General features: G+C 33.5%; 1 protein-coding gene across 1 annotated transcript; it reads right to left on the bottom strand.

The window, feature by feature from the left end:
* Positions 1-17,844: 17,844 nt before the first annotated feature.
* On the bottom strand, positions 17,845-21,473 carry Atxn7l3b (ataxin 7 like 3B). Its single transcript, XM_015482990.2, has one exon. The coding sequence runs from the start codon at positions 21,151-21,153 to the stop codon at positions 20,860-20,862; it is 294 nt and encodes a 97-aa protein (XP_015338476.1). The 5' UTR covers positions 21,154-21,473; the 3' UTR covers positions 17,845-20,859.
* Positions 21,474-22,223: the final 750 nt, after the last annotated feature.

Raw genomic sequence — 22,223 nt, forward strand, 5'->3', positions numbered from 1 at the left:
GAGTGACAAAAAGGCTGATTTCTGCCAGGAAAGATTCTCTTGTCCATTTACATGACATAACATTACCTTTGTCCTGCATTTTCAGTATTCCATAGTTTTAGACACAGGACTTTCCTGCCATTTCAGAGAACTCTATTGACTAGCACTGTTCTATTGTATTTTATGTCTATCAACACATGACTTTTAAGGCCTAAGACAGTATTCCTACCCAAGAACCACAACTACCCACCTACTGGAAGCAGCAATTTACTCTGAATTCTTCCTGTCCACCTCTGTTCATTGATGAAAGCTCCTAACACTTGTAAGATGCTAGATGTTACCTTCCATATAAATTATGTATGATTTTCACCTTAATGTGTGAGATTTGTTCTCATATTGTAAACTTTCCAAAGTTCTGTGACTGAGACATAAAGATAGAAGTTGAGGTTTGAACTAGTTGCTTTCACTTACAACTGTTCCAAATGTAACTCCTAGAGCATATTACAATCTTTTAATTTCTCATTGTTATAGTTTGTCCTTGGTCCATTCTTATTCCAAATGAAATAAATCATGGAAATCACTGTTTCAAATAACTTTGTCTCTTCTATTTTCTCACATATTTTTAATTACTCCATCAGCTAATTATTATTTGTTTTGACTGTCAATGCAAAAAATGTTTATTTCTGATAGTTATGTACTATTATCAAAATATTTTATATGAATATTTAATACTTCCCTTAAAGATTTGATATTTCAAATTTATTAAAATTTGACCTTCAATATCTGAAAAAACATCCCATTCTTATGTGAGTTTTTACTAAGGTAAAATATATTTTACCATCGAAAAACAACACTTTCAAAAGACAAGAAGGCATTACCAATAACATACCTATTAGCCAAGTCATTACAGGAAAAGAAGGATGTGTGGTCACTACTGACACTTTTGATTCTGTTAAGACAGGAGATCCAATCATTTATTTGCATATATCTGTAAGATAAAGTTAACTTAGTTCTTGCCAGTATCTGAGTGGCTCAGGAGGCTCAGGCAAGAAGATCTTAAATTTAAAGCCAGTATCAGCAACTTAGTGATGCCCTAAGCAACTTAGTGAGACCCTGTCTCAAAATAATATATAAAAAAGGGTTTGGGATGTGGTTCTGTGGTTAAACTCCCCTGGGCTCAATACCAGTTACAAAAAAAAAATGTTACTTAATTCTCTTTACCATCTATACTAATACATGTATGATGTACTATACCATCTTTGGGTTCTCCAATATCTCCTTAGGTCTGCCTTTATCTTTTCAGTTAGCAGAAATTGTAACTATTACAAATCAGTTAACATTGCTTTTATTGGAAAATTTTACATCATTAACCTGTAGATTATTTTCCCTGATAATAACTGATATCCTGTAATTAATAGTAGTTAGACTAATTTGAGTGTTACTCTTATATAGTCTTCATTAGTAGATATTATTTCAATAGAGATGATGTTGTAAATTTGTTTAATACAGTTACTGCCCCTGCATCCATTTTTGAAACCCAGTGTTATTCCATCATCTTGGAACTAGTTAAAACTTCCCCTCCTCCTGTGGTTATTCATGATATAGCCTGTTTATTCCTCATCTTATTGAGTTAAAAGCCAACATACCCCACAGTGTTTGAACACAGTAAAGCCTAATGATCAACATCAGGGTTATGTCAATAAATCCATTCCTTTTTGCATGTTTTCACTAAATTTAGCCACTCCTCCTTGAAAAGCCTAAGGGTTAACATACCTGTGGACTTTTGAAAAGGCGAAGTTCCACAGGTCCTGTCTCTCTCTCTCTCTTCTTTTTCTCTCTTTTCTTTCGCTCTCTGCCCACTTCTGAATCCTGTCGAACACCTCCAGACTTCTTACTGGCTTCTGTTCAATGCTCCTAACAGCTCTGGGACCTGTGAGTAATGTATATATATATATATACATTATATATATATATATATATATATATATATATATATATATATATATCCATGTATTTTTTGTTTCAGAAATTTTCTCATTGTCTTACCTGCTGCACACATGCAATTCTAAATTTCCCTTGTCAGGGTACTCCTAGAGAGTGACTATCTTGACTTTTGACTCTCTGAAGATAATGACTTTAAGAGAAAATTACAGCATTATCATTTTTGTCTATAAATATTTGAACTAATGGAAAAAGTTACTATTATGATAAAATGGCATTTAATTTTTCTGTCTTATCAGTTTTATAGTTCACAATTTTGCTATGATCTAAGAAAAAAGTCACAAATATAAGAATGAAATTGAAAGTAATTGAACAGGGAAAATAATTGTTATTTATTCAAGCTCTACAACCCAAATTAATAAAAGCTAAGTTCCACTGCTTAGTGTGTATTTTTCATGCTATAAAATAATTACTCTATGGAATAACTATGAGATTTATGGGAAAAATAGATAATACAATGTGTTAGGCTTTTACAATTTAAAAAATAATTATTATAATTTAACCTGTCATGTTGCATAACTTTTTTTGTTAAAAACTCAGAAAATGAGAATCAAGTTACATAATGACAAGATCACTCAATGTTAATACAAAATGCCATACAATTTATTGAAATGTTAGTCACCTTTATACAATGCATTTTTATGAAATAAGAGTAAAGCAATAAATTCTTACTTTAGGCAAACTACATAATTCCTATAATTTAATAACAAAGGAGAACATAAAATGCAACTAATTATTCATTTTTCACATGAAATAAATATAACTTCTATGGAAAAATCCTAGGTATTTATCCCATCAATTAAAATTTTGTAATTCTCATTAGTTAAAATGTGAAAAAAAAATCTAACTATACTTCCTATAAAACTACATTATATTATGCTAACATGTATCAAATATTAAACCAGTAACTGCACAGATGTATAATGTATGCTATATAAAATATCTCAAAGATTTGAAAATTGGTATTATATCCATAGTCCTAAAAGAAATTTTAAAGTTTTAGTCATTAAAAGTGTTACATATATGTCAGGTATTTTATGGAATTGAAACTGACTTACAACCATGTTTTTAAAGAGTAATAAAACTGTCTTTATCATGTAAGCACCCAAATAATATATATCCTTTTTCACTTTTATTCTTCCACAGAGTATTTCTTCAATACTAATAGAGGGTATGAAAGTGTTTACATGAATTTAAATTTCATCTGTCCTAAGAGTAACAAATGGTAAGAATAAAGTGATATGTGTATACATAAATATTTGCAGAAATATATTTGCAAAATGCTAAATAAATCACTATATATGGAACTAACTATAGAGCAATAAAATACTATAAATCCAACACCTCATGCCATCGTAACCATTTTTGTATTTCTTAACAACAAAATCCTCTTTTTATTAGACCTGCTTAAATGTCTTCTATTTCACCCAAAAGTTATCATTACTTCTGAAAGTATGTTCAACAGTGGTAGAAATATTCATGTTCAAGTTTTCATGAATAGAGTGGTTTACCAATTGCAAAATAATGGAAATATTTTTAATTTCCATGTTTAGCTGTTTTGCTTTTATAATATTCAAAATGATCTCAACATATAATTGAAAAGAAAATAATACAGTCTTGTGCTAACAAAAATTATTTTTTTTGTATGTGGGTGAAAAAGAGGTCTATGAGGATGAAGACAAGTTCTCTGTTATGATGAAGCTTTCTTTATAAATTTATTTTTGATAGAGTGCTTTTCTGTCCCATAACTGCTTCAAACTAAAACAACTTGCTGTGATGTAGAAATTTTTATGCTACTTTCTATCAAATAGAAGAAATCATATGAATGCTCAAAAGATACTCTGCTTTCTATCAATTACCTCACTTAATAAATAACTTACCATATTATCTACAAATTACATTGTACAATTAAAGTTTAGTTAGTGTAGCATCTATTATCTCATTTTTATAATTCAACTGAGAAATAGAAAAATTAAGATTTATTTTATATTCTTAAATTGATTGCTTTTGGAATCTAGAGTACAAAAGGGGTTTCATAATTTATTTCTCAGTGTTTCTCATAATGTTTATCAAAATATATCTGTGTTGATCAGACTTTTATCACTATGACCAAAATAACTGACAAAAACAACTTAAAGGAAGGAAAGTATATTTTGGGTCCGTGGTTTCAGGGGTTTGGTCCATGTTTAGTGGGCTCCATTGCTCTGGGAATGAGCTGAGGCAAATCTCAGGGTAGAAGAATATGGCAAAGGAAAGCTGCATTGGGGACTATGCTTCCAAAATATGAGCTTTCTTAAGGGGGACAATTCCAGATGCAAACCACAACAGTATCTTAATATGTTTACTGAAAAAATGTATATGATCAGACTTTATAATAGAAGGTAAATTTCATTTAGTTGTCTGGTTTAATGAGACCTATCTTTGCCACATAGGTGATAGAACAGATTTAATTCAAAAGTTAAACAAGTTCAACCTGCACATCTACTGTTATAACTATTGGCCATCTTCTTAATCTTCAGAGCCCAATATTGGGTCCTTATGTACAGTGTGTTTGTTGGTCACTACTGTCCAGGAATAGAGGAGATGCATTCACATTTCCAATTAATTGAAAGATGAAACTGCTATCTGGCCATTTGCCTCAGTAAGAATCAAATTATATGGAAGATGAGGAAGGATAAAAGAAAGTGATCAGAATTTAAAGTTGTGGGACATTGAAGATTGAGGAGTTTTGAATGATGATGAAGATCACCATATTGTTGGCTTATGAGTAATTGGCATGGCATCTATGACTTATCACTAGAGTTGAGAAAGTGGAGGAACTTAGTTTCAGTCATAATAAGATTAGTAACTTGAAATTCCTACTCACCAAAACTAAAACACAAGAGGAATTCCAGGTAGGAATTAGGAAGGTGGAAAAAAATCCTAGAAGTTAACAGATATTACTTAGAAAGGGAAGAAAGTGACATTTTATAGTAGATTGAGTAAATAAAATTAATGATGAAGTTAGAAAAGATTAGATAGGAAAGAATCAGATTGTGGGAAGTTTTAAATGTAAACTTGAAATATATGATTTATCCTTTAGGAAATAGAGTAGGCTTCTGATTTGAACAATGGGTAACAGAATGATTAGAATGACTTGGAAAAAATAGATATTGATAATTTGGGTATGAGTTCTCATGCTAGCATGGGATAATACAGGAAGAGAAAAAGAAATAAATATGCATAAGGCATATTAGGAAAACTATTATGATTTACTAATTGGTTACACACTGTATACAACACGACGGAAAGAGAAACAGAGAGCTAGAGATTTGGGAGTAATGCTCAAAGAACATATTTTTGAATAAGATATGTTTTGAGTTTTGCCTTTGAAGAAATTTTTGAAAAATGACAATCCACTTGGATATAATATTTTCAGTTTGCATTCTGTCAACTACAAATAAAAATTTAAAATTTTCTGTTAGTATGCTTAACAATGTGACTTAAATTGTCTATCACAAGGCACAGACAGATGGGTTTTTAGGCTTCAAACATATTAATGAAAGTGGAACATAGAAGATGTTAATTCATCAAAAGAAGTTCTATAGCACCAGCATAATCACATTACCATATATTACAAAGTACAAATGTTTAAAGGCACATCATTCAAGAGTTTGTAGCAACAATTGACATGTATCAAAGTGATACAGAGGAATCATATATAAAATTTAATTATATAATAATTATCAGAGAATAATTAGGCAACTGGTAATAAATGATAAGTAGTGAAAACAGACTGGAGGCACTAATTACAAGAATCTCAACAGAATGCAAGTAATATATTTGACTGATGATTAGGTACCTAAAAATTAGACAAACTGTTATACAAATATTCTGGATAGTAGTCAAGTTACCATCAAATTAAAACAACTATAAATCAATTATTTTGCGTCAGGTATTGGATTACTTCCAGAGTATGATATAGTCTCTAGTCTCAAAAATTTATAATTTAGTATTATATGTTGATATATCAAGATAAATTTTCAACACAATTTTATGAGGGTGTAAAAATAGAGATACACATAAGGTATTATGGAATGAGTAGGACTATTGAATCTGGATTTGTTTCTGGAAATGCTGTCTAGAAAAGATTACTTGTGATTGACCTGTCTATCTTGCTTTATTAGGGTAAAATTCACATAACATGCAATTAACCATTTTAAAGTGGCATTTTGGAGGTATTTGTATATCCACAATCTTGTAGATCCACTATCTCTTTTCTAGTTTCAAGACTTCATTACCTCACAAAACTCTTCGTGCTTATTAAGCAATCGCTTCCCATTTTCCCTTCTTCCTCTTCATTGGTAGCCTCTAAACTGCTATCTTTATTTTTTTTTGCCTGTTCTGTGATAGCACATCAAAGTAATCATAAAATACATAGATTTTTAAAATCTGATTTCTTTCACTTACAATAATGTTCTAAAGTTTTGTCCAAGATGTCAGTATATCATTGTGTCTATGGTTGAATAATATTTCATTTTATATATATAAAACTTTAAATCCACTCATCCATTTTGATGGACATTTTGGTTGTTTTCCTTTTTCCTCTGGTATGAATAATGGTGCTTTGAACATTTATGTCTAATATTCTGTGTGTATCTATATTTTCATTTCTCTTGTAATATATCTAGGCCAGGTCATATGGAAATTCCATGTTTATCTTTTTGAAAACCACCAAACTATTTTCCATAGTTCTTATATCATTTTACATTCCCATCTACAATGTACTATGGGTCCTATTTATCCACATGCTAGCCAACATCTGTTATTTTCCAGTTTGTTATTAAAAATATCCTAATGAACACAAAGGGGTACTTCATTGTGATTTGGATTAACACTTCCAATAGTTACCATTAAGGTGAAATATCTTGTGCTTGCTAGCCTTTTATTACCACCACTGGAGAAATGATTGCTCAAATCTTGTGCCAATATTTTAATTTGGTTGTTTGTCTTTTTGTCATTTAGTTATAATAGTTATTATATATATATATATATATATATATATATATATACACACACACACACACACACACACACACACACACATATATTCTGGATAATAAACCCTTATCAGAATTAGGATTTTCAAATAATTTCTTAAATTCTCTAGGTTGTCTTTTCAAATTCTTAATAATGTATTTTAATGCACACATTTTAAATTTTAAGTCCAATTTATTTATTTTATGATTTGTTACTTTAAGGTGTTAAATCTGGGACTCATCACTAATTTGAGGTCATGAAGATTTACATGTATATTATCTTAGAATTTTATGGTTTTAGCTTTTATATTTAGGTTGTTGAGATATTTTGAGTTAAATTTTTGTATGAAATGATCTAGGGGTCTAATATTATTATTTGTATATGGTTATCTTGTTATCTCACCACCATTTATTAAAAATACTATTTGTTACCTCATGATATACAGATTCAGTGCAATCCCTATAAAAATTCCAATTTTTTTTTTGCTGAAATGGTCAAGCTGATCCTCAAATTCATATTAACTTTAAATCGACCCCAAATAACCAAAAAGAAAATATTGAAGTAGAAAAATAAAGTAGAAGAACTCTTGTTTAATGCTTTTGCATCTTACTTCAGTTACAATAATCAAAATATTGTTGAATTGGTATAAGGATTGACATTGACTAATGAAACAGAATTGGAAGTTTGGAAATGCATTCAAACTCCTTGAGTCAATTGATCTGTGACAAATTTTAAGAGAAAGTAAGATAGTGCATCTTTCACCAATAGGATGGTTTTAACAAAGTCATAAATTTCATAACACACACACAAACACACACACTTAGGAATATGTAGTATACAGCTTATGACAGAAAAGCTTGAATGGAAAGAGAATGAAGCCAACATTTAAATTTAAAAGAAGATAACAGCTTTTGTATATGGTGGTTCAATACCATCTTTTGTACCACCTTCTGCACTGGACTCACTTATCAGGGCACTTCTGGCATTTTTGGAGTGCCTCCCCTAAAATTTTTGAAGTTTTCTCTAAAACCAATACTTGTGGATACAGTATGAGTTCAAGATCTAGTGTAGTGTATGTCCGAGCCAGCCCTTGGACTTGAACCAAATGTGTGAGTTCATGTATTAGATCTTGCCCCTTTGGGTGTCTGTTTCAGTTACAGGGTTATTTCTTTACCACCAAACATTGGTAGAACAGCAACAGGTGTCCTTTACCCTGTGGCATCCTGTGTGGTTCCCCTTGTTGGCGAGTGAACTAGCTACCCAAACCTCCTGTATATACTCCATATAACATGTCACTCAGTTCTCGACAGGTGGCTGAGCATATTGTCTCCAAGGACTTTTCACAATCTTTAAACTACCACAAAAACGGCCTGATGAATGTCTGCAGTTGTCTGTGTGTTGACCTCATGTTCCCTTGGCATGGTATTAATTAAGGGTTACATAGTACATGAGATACTTATTTAGTACATGAGATTGACATTCTTATGTGAATGAAAGTGGTATTTTTTTCTCTATTGAAGTACTGTCTATCCACACTATTCAAAAATGCCTATGTGTAATTGCAGAAAAATCAGTAGAGTTAAGGGTACAGAATGTGGGGAGAGGGGAGGAAAAGGAAGTTACTGGGGACTGAATTAGAACAAGATGTATTCCATGCTTTTTTGTCAAAATGGATTCTACTGTCATGTACAACTAGAACCAATTTTAAAAAATGAATTTGTGCAGGCAAACTTATGGGAAGCAAGTTCTGGTGAATACTGAAAGTGATCACATCTGTGGAAAGCAGTGACTATGGCCTGAAGAGGTTGAGAAGTCTCCAAATATTCCATATATACGTTATTTAAATTACCTTTTGATAAATTTAATATATCCAAAAATCAAATTACATAAATATTTTTTTGAATATTGTTGATAAGACTTATATCAATGATTGTTATGAATGAAACATTAAAAAACCTTTGAAAAAGTCATTTGGATAGAATATCTGTAGAGGTACAGTGGATGACGTCACATTATGTATACTGTAATAAGCATTAAGTAGAGGGAATTTGGAAACATTAGAAACAAGAAATCTATATTATTTCAACGTGAACAACATTCCTAAGAACAATGTCATTGTGAGTAAAAATAGCATTACTACATTTTTATTGCAGTGGGAGACATGACATTAGCTAGGAACATCACATTTGAAAATAAAGAAGAGGAAGCAGAGACTACGGATCAAATAGAATACAATTCTTATCCATAGACAACATATTTTCATGTGCATTGATTAGGCCATAAAGAAATATCCCATTTCTACCTATTATTCTGTATATTAATCAATAAATCACTATTTCTCACCTGTGTTATTAAATTTGTGATTTATATATAAATTGAATGGTTAATACATACAGAAGAAAACCCATTGTTTAGGCCTCAAACATCCTAAGGATGTCCTATTGAAAGCTGTTAAAAAGAAAGAATATAGTTATTTTCTGTTTTCTATATAGGTATGTGGTTCTCAAAATTTAGAATATGTAAAATTCACTGGATCACGTGTTGAAAACTCAGATTCCTAGACTTCAATTTTGCATAAATGAAACCTATAGCTTGAGACATCTAGCATGCCCTTGGATATGTAAATGTAAAACTGAGATAAAATTTTAGATAAGATTATAATTTATAAAGACATATTTCAGATGAAAGAAGTAATGATAGGTTTAGGGGAAATCCCTAGAACAATTCACAAAATAGAAAGTCATAAACTGATATGGTAGAATCCATTATCTGTGCAATTTACCTTATATTTAGATGGAAAATTGCTCTTAGGAATAAGTTGTGCTTGGTGGTGATTTTTCAACTTTTTGTTCATGGTATCATAGAGTGTTGCACATATAAGGGAACCAAGATATCATTTTATCCAAACCTTTCCATTTATCAATAAATGCTTGCTCCAGAGAGATGAAGTGATCTGATTGAGGTCACAAAGCTTGATGTAGAGCCAAGATTAATATTAATATTATTTACTTTATTACATAAAGTCTGGATCAATGTTGAATTCAATACCAAGGAAAAAACACAAGCAATTTTCATTCATAAAGAAAATCTAGCTGTAAGGGAAATAAGTTCCAGGCCAACACTAATCTACCTTCAAACTATAAAAGTAGCCAGTTTGCAAGTAAGGACTTGAACTATATAACTGACAAAATAGCAAGAGAAAAAGCACATTACCTAACTTTACTTTGAAATGAGTACCTCAGGGCTTGATTTAAACTTATAGCTCATGTTGGGGTGTGTGTGTGTGTGTGTGTGTGTGTGTGTGTGTGTGTGTGTCTGAAAACAGAAAGAGCTGGAAAACTGAGACACATGCAGTGGAAGAAGAGTAAATTTAGGAAATAAAAGCACATTCAAAATGCAGAGGTAGCTTTGTATTTCAGAAAGCACTTCATCTTGCAAATGTAAGATTAACGTTGCTAGTATAAGGTGTTATTATATTAATGAAAGATTATTTCTAAGAGCTCTGTAGAATAATATTCCTAATTGTGACTTATTTATTCACCTGACAAGATCCTAGGAAGGGGTTTATGTAAACAACAAATATTATCTACAATAGTATGCTGAATCCTTTTGTTTGAGTCAGCTTTTTCTGCTGAGACCAAAAGACCTGGCAAATAAAACTGTAGAGAAGGAAACATTTATTTGGTTCTCAGTTCATAGATAGTCAGCTCCATTGCTCTGGGACCAAGGTGAGGCAGAGTAGCATGTAGGAAGACTGTTGTCAAGGAAATTAGATAGGGACATGGAACCAGGAAAAAACAGGATGGGAGTTGTGGGGGGACATGGGACAAAATGCATTCCCCAAAGACATACCCCGAGTGACCTACCTCCTCCAGCTACACCCTGCCTGTCTACAGTTATTGCCCATTTAATTCCTATCAGCAGATTAATGCACTGATTAGGTTAAAGCTCTCATAACTGTTTCACCTCTAAACTTCCTTGCATTGTCTTACACAAGAGCTTTTGGTGGACACCTAATATCTAAGCCATTATAGCTTCTGATAAGAATAGAGAAGACATGATTTTATGTTAAAAACATTTTTTTTTCCAGCCTCAAGAGGCACAAAGTGACAATATCTTCAGAGATTTAAACTTCTCATTTGGTGGTTATTCATTTTTAACATACTAACTTCAATCCCTTGTCCTCTTCTCTATCCCCCTCTTGTTACTCACTTCCAACTAACTCTCCATTTAAATGACAAATTCATTCTAGGCAACTATTCTTTAGTTCTCAGTTTTAATATTATCTTCTGAGGAAAGGTTTGTTTAACCCTTGCTTGTCCCCACACACTTTCCTAACTAAGTTGAGAGTTATTTAGCTCATATAACTGTGAAGTACATTATACCTTTGTTATTATAAATGGAAAGTTGAAGTTGATAAGAATAACCATATTCCAACTCACATGAGAAACACATTTTGATTATGCTTTCTCTCCTTCTTATACTTGGTTCTTTCTAGTTCATGCAATTACTTCTGAGATTTTTTTTGTTTTGTTTTTGTTGTTAATACAAATATTACATCCTCTCTGTGATTCTTGGTTAAAATATATTTATTTCATGGAGTTCATATTATTATTTTTTCCCTTTTGCTAGAAACTGCTTTCCTTATTTTTTTTTCCATTTTCTGTTATATAAACTTCCACAAAGAGCTAACCAGGGAACTCACAGATAACCTTTCAAGTTATCTATAAAAAGTCAATGTTTCATTTCTTCACTGCTAATTATATATATATATGTATATATAATTAGAATATATTTTTATAAATACATATTATTAGAAGAGATACAGTATTAATATCTCTGGAAATATTTTATAAAAAAATACAGGCAGCCCTAGCTTTGCATAGTTGATGAGATTATGAAAATTATGCAAATTGAAATTGTGCAAAGCCATTTTAATAAATGGGAAGAATAAGGATCACTTAATGACTTTTAAAAATGTTTGTTAAAATATTTAAAATTCTCATTATCACTGTTAGCTATATGGAGAAATAAAAAATAATACAATAGTATTAAATTCATTGTAATTTTAAACATTAGAAACATTGACAGAAGACGTGTTTTTTTCATACAAAACTTATCAGGAATACTTTCCAGGGTGTTTGCCTTCTTCTCATATATAAATCATGATACAGAGCATCTTGTCTTTGCCTTAGTGCATTGTTGTAATCTTAAATCTAGATAAGCTCACAACTATACAAGTTTTTTATTGCTGTATAATAGCTTACCACAAACAGCTGATTCAAACAACCCTCATTCATTATCTCATAGTTCTCTATGTCAGAAATCAGAGCATGCTCTGCTGAAACTTCTACTTACATTCTTATAGGACTGAAGCCAGTGCCAACAAAGGTGGGTTCTGATCTGTATATTTCTGGAAAGAATCTGCTTCCAAACCCATTCAGGTTGTTCACAGAATTCTATGCCCCATCCTATGACTGGGGGCCTGAGATCCCATTTCCTCGCTGTCTGCTGGAGATCACTTTCTTCTGGATGCACACACAGTTGTTAAGGTGTGCCCTCTTCATCTTTAAAGCCAGCAGTGGTACACTGGATCCTTCCCATATTTCAAATCTCCCTGTTTTATTCTACTAACAGATGGCAAAATGCTTTTGTTTTTAAAATATTCACATGATTAAGCCCACCAAATATCATACATGTTTTAAGGCCAAAGACTTGAGACACTACTTATATTTGTACAGTCCTTTCACAATGGAATATAGATTTCTGTTTGGTAAATAGCCAGGACACAGGATTCCTGAAAGACCATATTTAGAATTCTGCCTATCATATTTTAACATTTGCATTTTCAATAATTTAAAATGTTTGGCATGTCCTTTAATGCCAAGTTTATAAGTAGCTTCCCTTCATTGGAAGCATCTTTATCTTTTCCCATTACAACATATTTCCTCATTTATGTTGGTTATTTCTCCTTTACTCAGTGTCTCTGCCTGCCAATTTTGGGTCTATAGAATGCTGGCAGTGTCCATTCCCAGGACTAGCCATCCTCTAATTGCATTCAATCACAGTGTCAGTGTTAACACTTCTTTTTTTTTTTCCCCTTTATCGCACTTTCACCTTTTGATTATCTATTTTAAAAATGGCATGTAGACAATCACTGAGAAACGAGGAGGCCAAACAATTATATACTCTGATGTCTATGTGAACTGTTTCATTCTAATTCATTCCTTTTCTTTTTTTTTCCAGTTTGATTATCACCTGTAAATCAAGTTTTTAACTTTTTTGGCATACTTTGTTTTGCATTTCTAGAAGTTCTATTTCTTTTGCTTTCAATAATGTATCTTATTCTTTAAAATTTCATCTTTTAATTTAAAAGCATCATTCATAGCTATTATATTCTGTATATAATAATCTTATGTACAAGAAAGAGGTTTTAATTCCATAGAATCAGCAGAAATAATAAACAATAGAATTAAAACTCCCTTTTAAAAATAGAATTAATAGGTTTTGAGTGTGACGGGCATAAATAAAACCTTAAAGGAATAAATGTTTCATTTAATGCAAATTTACATTTTGTGCAGATGCTCACTGAAAAATATTCTGTCAGGTAGTCAAGAAATATAATTTCATTTTCAATATATTATTTCTCAGTCATGTTTCTCCATCAGGAAGAGGTAATCCTGTAAAAACAAGTATATGGGCACAAATTCCCAAAGGAAGTGATAATGATGTCATTATGATTAATTAATTTATTTCACATCAGGCTATGACAGTCTTTCTCACTTTTATCATTTGTTCTCTGAAGTTGGGAAGGTGCGAGTCTGACTATCTACCTACTTACCTACCTACCTATCAGTTTCTGCCTGCACATTCTTTCATGAAGATTGAAAATATTATTTCATTTGAAACATAATTTCAATTTTTAATGATCAGGGCCTATTTTCCGATTCCCATGTGGTATGTATATTTTTCCCAGTGCCATCTTTTTTTTTTTCTTCACATGTATTTCTGATATGTGTATATTAAAAGAAAGAACTGAGTATTCGGTGCATTTCCCTTACTTACTTGGGAGGATAGCAATGCATTTAACAGTATCTTTGTTTCAGTTTATTCAGAATTCAGATGTGTACCAGGCTTCATGTGCACCATACGTTTTAAAAAGTAGAAGTCTAGTCAAATATTTTTTACATACTTTTCATTGTGTATGTCTTCCATCCTAATAGACAGCATTGATTTGCCTATTATTAAGCTTCAAATAAAAAACAGCAAATTATAAAAATGTTTATATACTAAAGATTTCATTTGTGCAATTAATTTATTTTTACTTCTATTTAGTGAGTATGCATTTTTAATATTTTCATATTATACACAATGCTACATGATGTGGAAATATTGGTTATACTTGCTTTCAACTGCCATAGGTATTTCAAACTTGCTTTCCAAAACCTTTTCCCAATTTGCAGTGTACCAGCAATGTGTTTTCATTGCTCCATATGGTTTTCAAAATTCATTATCATTTTTTATTTTAACCATATTGAATTGTGTAAACTGGTATGTCATTTGTTTTTATTTTGTATTTTTCTGAATCTAAAAGAACTTTTCACCTTTCTGGGCCATCTAGATTTTTTCCTTCTAAGCATGAGCTGTTCTTCCATTTTGTGCATGTGTTGACTGTATATTTAAGTAAATCTTTATCACTTGGAAGAACTACAAAACTACTAGCATATCGGATTATTTGCTTATTTCTATGACTTAATAAGCAAAGCTTTAATTTTATGATGGTCCAATGTTACAATGATTTGGGTGTTTGATACTTTCAATTCTTTCCTTACACGCAAATATAAACATAAGTTTCAAAATTTTACCTTTTTCAAGTTATCTTTAATCCTCATGAGAATGAATTTTTGTATCTAGAGCACACTTTCATTCATTGATAATGTTCCAGAATATTAGTTAATGATCCACTGATTATAATACCAATTTAATTATTTATCAGAATAACATCAATGTGCATGTTTCTATATCAAAGTCACATGTAAGACGTTTTTCACAAAAGAAATTTCATATTCTTATATCTAGCTTTCACATAAATCTTAGTTTGTCAGGGTTCATGAAAATGTCAATTTGCATCTTAGTCAAGATTATTTTCAATTCATACATTGCGTCAAGGATATTATATTTTTTATTAACATCCTACCCTTCTCTGTTGATTTGGGATATTTATAGCATTTATATCTTTTTCTTTTAGATCATTTCATAGGACAATTACACTTTATTGTATTAGTTCCCAAATATAACATTTTTAAGATGCCAAAATTCTGATTTTGGGTACTGAGCTTTATTCAGCAACTTTACTGCATTATCTTTTTTTTTTTTTTTTTTAATTAGTTTTAGGTGAACACAATATCTTTATTTTGTTTCTATGTGGTGCTGAGAATCGAACCCAGTGCTTCACGCATGATAGGTGAGCGCGCTACCACTTGAGCCACATCCATATCCCTACTGCATTATCTTAATATTTCCAATGGTATATCTATAGTGATTATAAAAGTATTCATATAAATAAGGTCAATGAGAATTTTTTTCATCCATTCCTGCTTTTAAAATGCTTCCTAGAAATTTTTATTAAGCATAACTTTTGTAGATTTTTATACATATCCTTCAACTGTGGTCTTTTGCCTCTATATTGTTAGTCTTTAATAGTGGGCATTAAATTTCACTATTTTTCTCTATCTATTGACATTTCCATTTTTTCTCTAATAGTAATATCATTTTTTAATCTTTCTCTCCCATGATTAACTTTATGATGTTTACTTTGGGCATGTTAAAAGTTGGTTTGCTAACCTCATTTTTATCATCTAAATTTGTCCTATATGCTTTTTTAGATGGTGGTTTGCTGTTACTGTAAAATTCTGTTGTTTTTTAACCCCTTTGATGGTGTAATGAGGGGATAGGTTCTCTTGGAATTTTAGATGCTCATTTATCTAAAAATATTACACATTCCTTAAGTAATTTTTGAGGAGTTATATTGTTTTCAAACTCATTGCTTTGAAATTGTTCATGAATACCATAATTTTTTTATTCTCATGCAGTCTTCTTAGTTTTCATTCATTAAATTCATATTTATATGGTTTCAAGAAAAAGCCTAAGGCTCACAACACCAGTATTCTATTTTTGTTCCTATTACTATTGGGCAAGTCACTACTGCTGAACTTTTATTCCTAAAAGTAATTTAATATTTATTTTAGTCCACATATCTTAAATATGGCTCAAGTAATAGGAATGGAAATGAATAAATGATATAAATTTTAAAAATGAATAAACAAAATCAAAACTCTAAGGATTTAAGGGTTTATCCACAAGCCATTTTCAAATAAGCCCATTATTTAGAGATTTTCCAAAATCAACACCAAGGGCATCTTTTGGAACATTAATAAGAATCCAAGAGTTTATACTCTCTACATGAGTTAATCTTCCAAAGTCTAATGTTATCTCAAGGTGACCTGAGAACAGATATTTTGCTAACCATTACCATTTTGAATACTAGTGTGAAAAGATATTTAGTAAATGTGCTTTCACCAAATTCATGTTGTCATTTCATTAAACACCTTTCTGAAAATTTATAGGAAACAATTTTAAAAAACAACTCAAGAAGATTCTAGCAGAAAGCAATGTTATTAACTATAAATACATGAAAAATAAGTTCTTCCTGAATCCTTAATTACTTCAGCACACTTCTTTTATCTTTGTAACTATCAAATAACCATTCATCAGGTTCCTCAACTGGTGTGTAGTTAGGATGCTAAACCTAGGAAGTTGGACATGAGGAATTATAAGGTTATAACCTAGAAAATCGAATCTACAATACTTTGCCTTAGCTGCATTTGAATGCTAGTTGAGAGTAGATCCCTATAGTGAACTCAAAAATGATTAATACTGATGAAATTTTAAGAACTTATCTTGCTATGATTTATAGTTGCACTATGTCCTCTTTCAGAAGTCAAAATTTTATTTTCTCAACTTAAATTATCACTACCCTTGTCTTATGTTTAAACTGGGCAATGACATTTAAATTTCCCTCTTAGAAGGAAATAAGAGTAGATACCATTTACATATCTACAAGTTTCCCTGAGTAATACTACTGAGCCAGAGTTTCTTCTCTGGTTTCATTTCCATGACAATTTTATTCCTCTAAAAACTATTTCCAATTCGCAATTGTTTAATGAATTAGGACATTTAGAAAAAAAAAAAAAAGGAGAGAAAAAGAAAAAAGTCATCTTGAAAGGTACTAAGAAGCATTATATACAATTGTTAGAAACACTGAAACTCTTGATTGAGTTAAATGAAAAACCTTGGAATTACTTTAACAAAATGAAAAACTTAAAAGCATGTTTAAAAAATGGGATTTTAAAAAATGGGAAAAATGTTGTCTTTAGAATGGCAAGAACATCTGCTATGAACAAACCATTTGCCTTTTGAAAGCAAGAGATTAGCTGAAATGATGGTAAATATATATATTAAAATATCTGAGTTCTGTTCAAATTGAACTATCACAGTGAACTTTTAGCAACAGGTCTTGATTGTATTTATTTTACCACAGTCTTGCCTTATATGGAAAAGGAAAAATGGAAAACTGTTATCCAGTTTGTTTCTTTCACTAGATGTTACAGAGAGCTAAGTTTGCAGGATTAGATTGATACTGAAGGATGAACCATGTTCCTCTATTCTGATACAACTCCATTCAGGGAAGAACTGTTTCAAAAAGTTATTCAACATTTACTTTGCTATGTCAATATCTGAAAAAAATACAATTTAAAAAAATAAACAGAGCCCAACTAGTCATTCTTTAAAATTTTGTTTATTATTACTGTTTAGCAATGGGGAGATGCAGATTATTTACACCAGCAGCCATAGGGGTAAAGGGAACACAGAGAATTAATCAGCTATCTGTATAGGATGGATTACTTATGCAAAAATAAGAATCTCCGAAACAAAGGACAGTGGTGAGTTTGTCACTACCCTCCCCAATGATCCCAGCATGCGATAATGCCAGGCAGTGTGGCCCCTGGGCATGCGGTGGTGGGAACTAATGTATGGAAGAAAAAGCCACAAACCACAGAAATTTTAAAGAACCCCTTTCCCCCATACATACACATACATACACACACACACACACACACACTCAGATACATAACAGGATTGCAGGGTGATCAATACAATTAATTAAGAGGGAAGAATAGGAATTCTGCTGTTACAGGGAAGGAAGGTAGGGAAAGGGAGAGTTCCTAACCACTGTCAACTATATGGTAGGGGACATTATTTCCCTAAAAAGTAGTTTATCCCCTCAGGGCACCTGCTGGACTGAGCCCACTTTATACCTATCCAGGGCAGGGGGCTATTCCCCTTATGGTGGTAGTGGGGACAAGGAAAAAAACAGAAGGAAGTAAATGTGAACAAACCATTACTCAAAACTACTTCCCACATCTTCCTCCTATAACCACAAAAAGCTAGAAAGGAAATAGTAAAGTCAGGATCTGAGTTCCCTACCTAAAGGAAGAGTGAGTGGATCACTGCCTTTCTCCCTTATATTCATCTTGTTTCCAAAACAGTTTGGAAATAGGCCAGAGTCTCACTTAGACCCTCCTTTCCCTCTGCATTTTCTTAGGAGATGTCGACAAAAAGTCAAGGGCAAAGATAACTCCAGATTCCTTTACTCCTGCCATCTAATTTTTTTTTGAAAATTCACCATTATTGAATAAAGATCAGTCTATAACTAGGTCCCAATCCCTATCAGGGCAATTCCAAGGGAAGAAAGCAAGAGTCTCAAGTTCCAATCATTGTGGTTTCCTTAACTCTATAAGGTCCAAGTTCTTCTGGGATAAGGGAGATACATACACAGGAAGGGTTAAAGAAAGAAAATCAGGACCAACTCCATCCCTGTGTCAGTCAGCCTTCATTGTTCTGCTGAGGTCCTAAGAGGCAGTATCCAAGTGGAGGTGGGAAGTTAATAACTCATGAAGACAAAGGAGTGGGCATACTAGCAAGGCAGTCCTATAGTGAAATGCTTAGGCATGGCATTGCGTTGTAAATACAAAAAATTATGTTCTCTTTTGATTCCGATCAAAATAGAGGGAGTTTTAAAGAAAGGGTCTCTTCTGTGTCTTCCATGAAAACAGGAGAAAGTAAAAGAAACAACATATAAACTTAAGAGATCAAGAAAAAGAAAAATGGGCAGACTTCAGAAGCAGGAGAATTAGAGAGATGAACTGAAATTGGTCAATGTAGAAGCTGGCATGGCAAGCAGCACCTGGAATCATGAGCTGCACCAGATAGGCAGTGGAGCAGTGGACAGGAACATGGACCCAAGCCAGACAGATGAGGCTGGGCTCTGTTAGTGGGGCACAGAATGAGGTAAGAAAACATTTCAAATAAAGCAGCACCGTTCTGCTCACCTCAGGACTCCCACCCTCCTATACTTTATAAACCCTTGCCCCGGGAGTAAAATAGAAGGCAGTTTTGATATGCAGCTCTTACTTCCCATCCTCCCCTATCTAATTCCCTAAAGACAGGGGGTTCTGGAGGTCCTTTCCTATCTTTAAACAACAAAACAACAGCTTTTGCTGTCAAGAAGGTCCAAAGGGGACAAAGTGGAAAGGACTGCTTCCTTGTGAGAGGCAGAGAAGGTGGTGACTGGATGTTCACCATAGCAGAGCTGACTGCCCAACTAAAGGAACAGGGGCATTCAACAAGATTTTGCACATGGTCAGATGAGAGATTACCCAGTCCTGCTCCTTAGCTCTTAGCAATAACCCATTCACATTTTTGAGGCAGCTGGAAGAGGTCCTTTCTGGTCTCGGTTTTCAAACAGCCTCTTGCACAGCCATGACGCTCTTCTACAGTTCAGTCCCAAACCTGGAGTAGGAGGCAAGTAGTTACCTGGCATATTAACCAAGTCAGAACCATGGACTTGCTACTTAACCAAGAAGAGTAGGAAAGGACTACCTAACCAACTTATGTCCACAGCACAATCCGTCCAGATAATAATCTTCCAGTTTTGAGATGGTGCATACTTGCAAAGGTACCTACTACCTCCCCACAGGCTCACAACTGAATCCTCAGCCTGACTGGACAACCAAATTGCTCTTCCCCAAACCTATGTCACTGGGTGGTGGGTAAAAGAAAGAGGGCTCTGCTCAGCTGCAGGATAAGCTTTGTCCCAAGTCCGCTGAAATCATTGCAAATGCCAGACCTTTGGAAAACAGGTGGTTTTGAATTTTCTCTTCTTGCAGTCAAGGCCACAGAGCTTCCCTACCAAATTCAACTGAGATTCTTTTTCTTGGTTGTCCATACTGATAATGTTAGTATCCAGTTCTCCTTTCATTTGCATCAGAAAAGCCCAAATCAAGGGGTCAGACACCAGATGAGCAGTCCCACTGACTATGGTCTGACCATCAATAATGTCTTAACTGTCCAGGAAGCCCCGGACATCAAACAGGCAAGACAGTCTTGAGGAACAAAAGGATTTTATATGCTGGGCCAACAACTGCTCACCTGTGACTGAGGGCAATACAGGGATCTTGTGTACATCCAGGTGTGTTTAGAGATCAACACACGTTGCATGGTGCCCAGACTTGCACCTTCTCCTTCTCAGGGTTTCAGAGCTGATCCCAGGTACACTTAAAAAAGGATCCAAATTTCTAAATTCTCCACTTTGGGGTTTTAAATGCTAGGATCTTCAAGGGGAACTGGGACTTTTGTATGAATTTTTTTTTTTTTTTTTTTTCCCTACTTATTCCTCCAAGCCACAGGACCAGTCTATATTATTGTCCTGGTCACTCTCAAGACTCTCTCATGTTGCAGCTACTGGAATTCCGGAGGTGAGCGCTGCAGCTGCTGATCAGGCCCATTCCCAGGTTCTCCAGGAAGGGAGCAAAGCGGGAGGCGGCATGCTCCTTTGTCTTCCACTGGCTGAATGCCAAAATCCTTCACGCTACCAGTCTCTGCGAACTCCAGGTAGAAGTAGCCACACTTGACTGCCCGGTGCACCTCAAAGCAGAATCCCAAACAAGAATCCTCTATCAGATCTACATATATCTCCTGAGCGATGGCCTCTAGCTTGTTAGTATCCAGGTTAGCCAACGAAATTTCCTCCATTTTAATTTGTAAACGACTGTGGAGAGGGCGCTCGTTTTACTCACGGCAGCAACACGTCGGGCTCCGCGGGCCGCGCCTAGGCCTGGGGCCTCTCAGGGCCGCGTACTCCGGCAGCGGAGGCGGTGGAGACGATAGCAGCAGAAGCGGTGGCGGCAGCGAAGACTGCTCCGGAACTCCAAGTCTTTCCGTTCGTTTTGGCTCTCTAGGACTCCGGGCTCTGGGCAGCCCCTGGGCCTAGACTCGCCGCCAGACAGTCACGGAGCCTCAGTCAGCCGCCCGGGCCTCTTCCGCTCTCGGATCGGGCCTAGCCCCGCCTACTAGCTTCCGTCCCTCGCGCGCTTGCGCACTGACTCTGCGCAGACGCCGCGCTTCTGACGCGCAGCTGCCTGGGGAGCGTTTGAGTTTATGAAAATGAATGGGAAGAAATGATCAGTCTGTTTGCATCTCTACGTGTGAAAAGGTTGCAAGGATGATATTTTACGTTATGTTATTTATACATTTAAACATTCGCTAATGGATTTAAAACCTATGTTTAATTGATTTCCTCCGAAAAATAATAATTACGTGCACTATTGTAGGATAATTCGAAATATCATCTTAGGAACAGTTCCCCACATACGTTTGAAAATTTGATTTATATGATTGACTTGTAATTATTTATAGTACTGCCGCAGTTGTCATTTAAATCCACTAGATGGGGCAAGGAAACAAATTACAGTATACTTTATCTTTTTTAAAATGAAAAATCTAGAAACTAGGCACTGAAGGCACAATTCATATATATTGATCAAGTAAACCTAGCATATTTATCTCACTTATAAAACCATTAAGTCAGTATGAGATGATTATGTACATCTCTAGAAGAGTTCAAAGATAAAATTTATGTGTATATTTTAGTCTTAAAAACAGAATATCAGAATGGAACCTTTTCCTAAAGTTATATAACATGAATAGTGACAATTAGAGCCAATCTACCTAGGTTCAGTTCCTGTAGCCAACACTTAATGGTTGTTTCCTCATTTGAATTTATTTTATGGTTAAATTATATTAGTAAACATCTTGTGATAGTG

The sequence above is a fragment of the Marmota marmota genome, unplaced genomic scaffold (assembly GCF_001458135.2).
Source record: "Marmota marmota marmota unplaced genomic scaffold, marMar, whole genome shotgun sequence".
Classification (NCBI taxonomy): Eukaryota; Metazoa; Chordata; class Mammalia; order Rodentia; family Sciuridae; genus Marmota; species Marmota marmota.

Bases quoted from the DNA above. Each gene is read 5' to 3' on its own strand.
- Atxn7l3b (XM_015482990.2), bottom strand. From the start codon at position 21,153: ATGGAGGAAATTTCGTTGGCTAACCTGGATACTAACAAGCTAGAGGCC.